The following is a 7,848-nucleotide window of genomic DNA, read 5'->3' as shown; positions in this document are numbered from 1 at the left end:
TGTGTGTATGCAAAATTTTGTATTGTGAGAATTTGTTAAAGCCCGTATTAACTTTGTAATAAAACAGAAACAGAGTAAGTGTAATTACTCCCAATTCAGTTTAGGTTCTGTCTCTGGAAAACTTGCCTTGATTCCTCTCCGCTCTCCCCTCCCCAAATCTCACCGCCCCCACCGCCCTGAGTCTCAATCTTCTGTTCCGTAAGAAAGGTTTAACTCACTGCCCTGAAAGCGCTCAACGAAGGCTGGTTACTATTATCCTAGCACCGAGACCACGTCGGAGACAGGGTTCACTGTCTGCCCTGTCCGACTTTGACTAATGAGAGCCCCTTTTAGGGGGAATTTAGGAGTAAAGGGATGAGGAGTTCCAAAAAGAGACTACTGGGGGGGGTGCTTTCCAGTATCTAGGGGGACTCTTGAGAAGAGTAAAGAGCACCCGAAAGCATTTTTCTCGAGAGAATCGAAGTTTTCCAGGAAAAGCCGAAGAACTGAGAGGTGGACCCTAAAGCCGGCGGCGAGAGTCCCCGAGCGCTTCCGGAGAGAGCCGAGGAGCGGGGCGGCGCCGCCTGCCGAGAGTTGCCGAGCACGTACGGAGACAGACGAAGATCTGGGAGGCGGGGCCACAGGAGCCGTCCCCAAGTGGCGCCGAAGCTTCGAAAAGAGCCGAAAGGTTGGCAGGCGGAACTACTCCCACAGGCCGGAAGTGTCCGGAAGTGGAGGCGATCAAATGACGGAGGAAGCCCGAGGATTTCCGGAGCGAGCCGAAGCATCGCGACAGCTTCCGGAGAGCGCGGGTCTGCCTGGACCCTCGGCGCGGGGCGCGATCATGGCGGCTCCCGTGGCCGCTGCGCCTGGGGATGGCGAGGAGCCCGCGCCAGAGGCTGAGGCGCTGGCCGCGGCCCGGGAGCGGAGCAGCCGCTTCTTGAGCGGCCTGGAGCTAGTGAAGCAGGGCGCCGAAGCGCGCGTGTTCCGCGGCCGCTTCCAGGGCCGCGCGGCCGTGGTGAAGCACCGCTTCCCCAAGGGCTACCGGCACCCGGCGCTGGAGGCGCGGCTCGGCCGGCGGCGGACGGTGCAGGAGGCCCGGGCGCTGCTCCGCTGCCGCCGCGCAGGTGAGACGCACCTGGATCCGGGGCCTGGGGGGACCCCGAGTGTTTGGGGCCGGGCGACGGCGGGTAAGGGATGCTCCTTCGCTCCATGCTTCGATTTGGCTCAGTTTCTCTTTTTGTCCCTTCTGCCTGGCCTTCCCTATTTGTACCGTTTTCAGTTTTCGATCATTGTCAATTAGTTTTAAGAAACAGATGTAATTACAAGTACTTGCTCTGAAGCCAGGCTCCCTAGGTTCAAGTACTAACTCTGCTGCTTCGTATGTTGCCTTTCAACAGGTTATTTAACCTCTCAGCCTTAGTTTCCTCACCTGTAAAATGGAAGTCATAGTAGCAGTATCCATGTCATAGGGATATTATGAACCATTAGACGAAGTACGTATACCATGTATTATGTTTAAATCTATGCCTGGCAAATAGTAATCATTAAATGTTAGATTTCATTGAATTGTTTATTTACTTTTTCATTAAAACACCCCATTGTGCACCATCATCATAAATCTTGTCCTCAAATGAGAAACTGAGGCTCAGAGAGAAGTAACTTGCCCCCGTTACACTACTAATAAGTGGCCCAGCCAGGTCCTCAGCCTGTATCCCTCTGACTCAGAAGCACTGGCTTTTCGCTTTTGCACTTCTTGCCTTTCTTTCATTAGTATTTTTTAGGTAACTGCTGTGTACCAGGACTTTGTTAGATGCTGGGGGATCTGGGGTGAAAATTCAGTAGTGAACAAGCAGACACATGTGCCCTTGCAGAGATTTAATGAAGTTATTTGTGTGTTCGTATTTTCTTTTTCACCCTCTCTATCAGTTCTATTAAGCAGGGGGTGTAGCTGCCTTGTTTATTGGTGGATCCCCATTGATATGTCTCTCAGTTTCTAGAAAAGTATCCTGAGCATGGTTGACATTCAGTGAAGATTCATTGACCCAGTTTATTGAAGGTATTACTCTCATATTATAGTAGCAGAAACTGAGGCTTAGAGAAGTTAACGTAACTTTAAGGTTACACAACCAGTAAGAAAGGGAGCTAGGATTTGAACCCCGTTCTTTCTGTCTACAGAGATGAATCTGTAAGCCAACACACTGCTTGGCCTTCTGTTTTTGTCCTTGTCAGGTAGAAACTGCTCTGACTGGGCCGTGCTTCCCCTTCCGCTCTTTGTTTTTGTTTTGTGTTTTGTGTTTTAGGGAGTAAGTGTGTCAAATGAAGTCCACTCATAAAGGGTGGTTTAGGAAAGGAGGAGGAAGCTTTGGCACCCCTATACTTAGCTGTGCCAAGTGGGATATAACCAGCATCATTAAAATGAAATAGAATCATAGACTAGCTGTGCTACTCCACCTTCTCCAAAAAGGCCAAGCCAGTGCTAAAAAATCTGATGAAGTTCACTTAAGAGGGAAAAATAAGTCCATGGTTGGGGTGGTCTCAGGCCTCAGGCATAGCCTGCAGGGCATGAGCAGGAGAAAGTTCCCAGTGATAGATAACTCAGTTGCACCATTTTCTGCAGCCTTCCTAAATCTTTTTCCTGAAATAAGTAGATACAGACTGAAAAACTGGCTCAATCCTTGAAAATTAAGCTTACCATTAAAGGCCAGGCATGGTGGCTCATGCCTGTAATCCTAGCACTCTGGGAGGCTGAGGCGGGAGGATTGCTTGAGGCCAGGAGTTAAGGACCAGCCTGAACAAGAGTGAGACCCTATCTCTACCAAAAATAGAAAAATTAGCCGGGCGTGGTATAGTCCCAGCTACTTGGGAGGCTGAGGCAGGAGGATTGCTTGAGCCCAGGAGTTTGAGGTTGCAGTGAGCTGTGATGATGCCACACGGCACTCTAGCCAGGGTGACAGAGTGAGACTCTGTCTCAATAAATAAATAAATAAGCTTACCATTAAAAAAAAAAAAGAGTCCAACCCTTTAACCACTCATGTCTTGATTACAGGAATATCTGCCCCTGTTGTCTTTTTTGTGGACTATGCTTCCAACTGCTTATATATGGAAGAAATTGAAGGCTCAGTGTCTGTTCGAGATTATATTCAATCCACTATGGAGACTGAAAAATCTCCCCAAAATCTCTTTGGCTTAGCTAAGACAATCGGGCAGGTTTTGGCTCGAATGCATGATGAAGACCTCATTCATGGTGATCTCACAACTTCCAACATGCTCCTGAAACCCCCCGTGGAACAGCAGAACATTGTGCTCATAGACTTTGGGCTGAGTTTCATTTCAGCACTTCCGGAAGATAAGGGGGTAGACCTCTACGTCCTGGAGAAAGCCTTCCTCAGTACCCATCCCAACACTGAGACTGTGTTTGAAGCCTTTCTGAAGAGCTACTCTGCCTCCTCCAAAAAGTCCAAGCCAGTGCTAAAAAAATTAGATGAAGTTCGCTTAAGAGGAAGAAAGAGGTCCATGGTTGGTTAGGAGAATGTGTGTGACAGTCACACACAGTTAAGCTCTTTTTTCAAAGTAAATTTGAAGAAATGCTACAAATACAAGATTAGACCTCAATAAAGGTGTTGATATTTTTAAGTAGTGTCTGTGCTGGTGCTTGTAAAATGTCATTATCATTTCCAGTTCACTGTTCTCAAGAGCTTGCTATTAAATATGTACATAAGACATGTTCTAGGCAGAATTGAGTATTTAAAATAAATCTTGGAAAGGCTTTCTCCCAAATTGTGACCTCGTGTACATGGATGTAGCACTGAACCACATAATGAGAACACTCTGTTTTTAGTCCTGGTAACACAAGGAGAAAGTCTCAGTTGGTGATAGTATATCTTTATCAGTCCTCTAACCCAGTGTTTTTTTTTGTTGTGCACATAATATATTTGCCTTGAAACCAGTTTTATGGGCTATAACCATTTTAAAAATGAAATAGAATCATAGACTAGAAAATATCAGCATACTGTTCTATGAAACTTGTTATGCTTATATAGACAAGGGTGTGTACTAGGTTTTGATTAAAATATATTTCTCTTTGAGGGTCATGGTAAAAAAGATGGAAAATCTGTTTAATTCCAGTTTCTCTTTTTTAAGAAAGCAGGCTTATAGCTTTCAGGCAACTGAAATTTATTAAATGTTTTTATTTTCTGGTTACCTTCTAATTAAGACAAGTGATTGATATAAAGTTCCTTTAAATTTTATAGGTAAAAAATTAAGTTGATTTATATCACCACCAGTAAGCAGATAAAGCAAAAATGGTGAAATGGCCTGTGAATGACTGAAGATTGATAAAGTCTGGTTTAAGGTGTAGGAAAACTGAGTATGCAAAGTACCAGTAGCTAGCTCTTAACCTGCTCAGCCTTGATTTCTTTCCCCAAAAGAAGGTGTGTATAGGGGGTATAATATATTTAAAGTGTACAACATGATGTTTTGATATGCATACACATTGTGAGATCATTATTACAGCCAAGCTAATTAACATACCATCACCTCTCATAGTTACTTTCTTCTTTCTTAATGTAGACCTTTACAGCTATGAATTTCCCTCTGCATACCACATACCATAAGTTTTGGTATTTTGTGGTTTTGGTTTCATTTGTCTCAAAGTATTTTCTAATTTCCTTTGTAATTTCTTCTTTGACCCCTTGCTGTTTAAGAATCTGTTTACTTTCCACACACTTGTGAATTTTCTAGTTTTCCATTTATTACCAATTTCTAGCTTCATTCCATTGTGGTCAGAGATGATACTTTCAGCGCCTGTTCTTACAGAGAACATCCTAGTGGGACCAGGCCCATGTTGTTTGTTCACCACAGTCAGCACCCACCTGAGTGCCCTGCACATAACAGGTGACCAAGAATGAGTGAAAACGTCCCTTCCTGGGTAGTTGTGACCAGTAGAGAGAAAAAATATCATTGCCTGCTTAACTGCAAGTCAAGCATTGTGCCAAGTTTCCCTATTGGATCTAAAAGAACTCCAAGTTAGGTCTTGTCCCCATTTTATAGATGGAGAAATTGGCCCCAAAAAGGAGGGAACGTGTCCAAAATGTCACAAGTGGCAAGAGGTACTTTTACCTGGCTCCAAAGCCTATGTTCTTTCCACTGATCCTTTAAGAAATGAGATATTGGCTATTTGGCATGTCTTTATATTATTTTCTATATTGGTATTATGTAACATTATTTTCAAGGAACTCCAAGGGCCACAGGCACTGGCAATTTTTCAATTAATATTTTCCACATGACCAAGATGGCTCATTCCTCAGTTTCCTCATATGTACTGTAAGGCTAATATACCTACCTCGTGGGGCAAATGGTTGACTCGTGTGCAGGCACTGAGTCAACAAATCCCTAGTGTTATGTGCCAGGCTGTGGAGATACAGTGCGGGGAGAAGACAGGAAGCTGTCCCTACTCACCTGGGGAATGTAAAATAAGAGACAGTTTGAGACAGTGATGAGGGAAGATGTGGAGGAAAACCAGAGATGCAGGAGATAGGAGAGTACATCCCAGGCAGAAGGACCATCGTGTGTGAAGTTGGTGAAGGAACAACATCCCTGAGAGACGTGAAGGCCAGTGTGGCTGGCATGCAGCAAGCAAGGAGGAGCAGAAAGTGAGGTCAGAGAGGAGGGCAAGGGCCAGATCACGCAACAAGGTTGGGTTTTATTCTTAATGAGACTTAGAGGGTTTTTAACAGGGTGACATCTGATTAATGTTTTGAAAGGGTTGCATTGGTTACTGGTAGAAAAAGCTGTAGGGGGCAAATGTGGAAGCAGGAAGGCTACTGCCACTGGCCAGTCCGGTAGCCAGGGGTGGAAGCAGTGGCGGGCATGCTCCAACTGCGTGGAACAGGATCTGCCACCCAGTGGGGCACGGGACACAGCAGCCAGCGGCAGTGAAGGAAGCAGCAGCAGTGGGGAAGCAATAGTGATCTCCTTTGCAAGTGTTGAGAGGGAGAGAGGTAGATATTGGAGACTGGAGAAGCTTCATAAATGTCCCCCAAGGAGAATTGTCCAGCTGTGGTCTCAGCCCTTGGCCCATGATGGGAAATAAGAGGTTAACAAATGTCACAAAGGCCTGAGGAACTCTCCCCAGTTGCAGAATGGTCAGTGCACATGGGGGACAGCAGGTGCGTTGGAGGGCTGAGCCCACAGCGCTGGCAGCTTGCTGTGGGTCCCCACCCTAACCCAGCCAGACGAGGACTATCATATCGGTTTCACACACAGGGAAACACTCAGCAATGTGAAATACCATGTTTTGGGTGACAATAAGTGACAGAGCTGGGATTCAAACCCCAATTTTTGACAATTGCAGCTGACTATTAGGTATTATAGTTACTGAGTTCTTTGCATGCATTAACCCAGTTTACAGAGGAGGCCAACGGGGCACAGGAAAATTGTCTTCCCAAGTTCACTCAGTTAGTGAGTGACAGGGCCAGGGAAATGTGAAGTGACACTGAGATGTGTCCAACACTAAAAAGGACACTGGCCCACGTTTCCTGGAACATTTAGAAGTGCTCTTGTGGCCAGTCCTTGGGGTCAAGAGCGGTAGTTTGGGAACTAGGCGTCTTCTCCGTGTCTAACTCCCGGGAGGGCAATTCCAAAGGACTGTGCTCTCTTTTGCCACCAGAGGTCGCAAGTTACTGCCGTTCGCTGTGCAAACAGGCAAAGAAGCTGCTCCCCTCTCCCTCCTTCCTCTTTCTTTCCTCTCCTCCTTTCTCTACTTCCCAACTTCCTGCCTCCTTTTATTTTCTCCCTCCCTTCCTTGAGCTTGTTCTTTTATTCTCTCAACACCTTAGCTGCCACCTTGCATGGCAGGCGCTGTGCTAATCACTAATCACGATGTAATAAGCGGGACAGGCATGAGGATGTCTAGTTCCTTCCTGTCTTCATGTTTTCATCCGTTCTCTCGCTTCTTCACTCATCCCTCCACTGGGTATCTAGTGAGCACCTTGGCTGTGTCCGGCTCTGTGCTGGTTCCTGAAGAAGCTACAGTGATGAGGAAGTCCAGCCACCATCCTGGAGCCCCCTGGCCTCTACCAGTTCTGCTCTCTCTACTTCTGCCATGGCCCCCTCTGTCCTTCCTCACTTGGCAGCCAGGGGACCCTTTTGAAGCCAGATTATACTACTTCCCTGTTCAGAAGTTTGGTGGCTTCTCATCCCAAGTCTCCTTGCTTACCAGCTGCATGGCCTGGGACCCCCTTACTGCACCTCTCTGAGCCTCAGTGTGCTCATCTGTAAAATGGACTAACAATGGTGCCACCTTGCGGAGTTGCCGTGAGCATGGGCACTGCTTGGGATCCCCAGGAAGCAGAGTCTGAGATGCAGTTCAGCGCGTAGCCCTTGGGATCAGCATCCACAGCAGGCAGGGAAGCAGGCGAGGGCAGAGGGAGAAGCGGGGCTGGAGGCAGAGCCCACAACAGCTGCAGCCACCCCCACGGGAGCTCTGCAGCCAGGATGGCCCTTCGGAGATGTCCCAGGATGGGCTGAGATGGCCAGGGTTTCACAACCCCACACTGCACAGTCCTCGGTGGGCCACCCCTGGAAGGGGCGTGAACTCAGGCAAGGCCACCCTCTGCCTAGCATGAGGTGATCCCTGAAGGGGCTGACCACTCTCCCTGCCTCTGGGGCTATTAGTCCTTCCTAGAAGGGATCTGGGTCACACGTCAACGTCCACCACAAGCATCAGTGCACACGGAGCTCTAGCACAGGGCCTGGCACATTGTAACAATGAGCGATGATTGCTATTATCATGACACCATTTGTATTGCTATTATTTTAGAGAACAGGTGATTATAATATAGCACCATTCGTTCCCTGTCTAAGCTG

General features: G+C 47.2%; 1 protein-coding gene across 2 annotated transcripts; it reads left to right on the top strand.

Moving 5' to 3' along the window:
- Positions 1-654: 654 nt before the first annotated feature.
- On the top strand, positions 655-3,615 carry TP53RK (TP53 regulating kinase). Of its 2 annotated transcripts, none has more exons than XM_045529614.1 (2): positions 655-1,106; positions 3,029-3,615. In XM_045529614.1, exons 1-2 carry the CDS (start codon positions 725-727, stop codon positions 3,505-3,507), a joined length of 861 nt encoding a protein of 286 aa, XP_045385570.1. In that variant the 5' UTR covers positions 655-724; the 3' UTR covers positions 3,508-3,615. The 2 variants fall into 2 exon arrangements, with proteins under 2 accessions (XP_045385570.1, XP_045385568.1); XM_045529612.1 differs by having other exon boundaries at positions 735-1,169.
- Positions 3,616-7,848: the final 4,233 nt, after the last annotated feature.

The sequence above is a fragment of the Lemur catta genome, chromosome 17, assembly GCF_020740605.2.
Source record: "Lemur catta isolate mLemCat1 chromosome 17, mLemCat1.pri, whole genome shotgun sequence".
In the NCBI taxonomy this organism is placed as follows: domain Eukaryota; kingdom Metazoa; phylum Chordata; class Mammalia; order Primates; family Lemuridae; genus Lemur; species Lemur catta.
The sequence above is the reverse complement of the archived record's forward strand: the minus strand, read 5'-3'. Positions and strand labels throughout refer to the sequence as shown.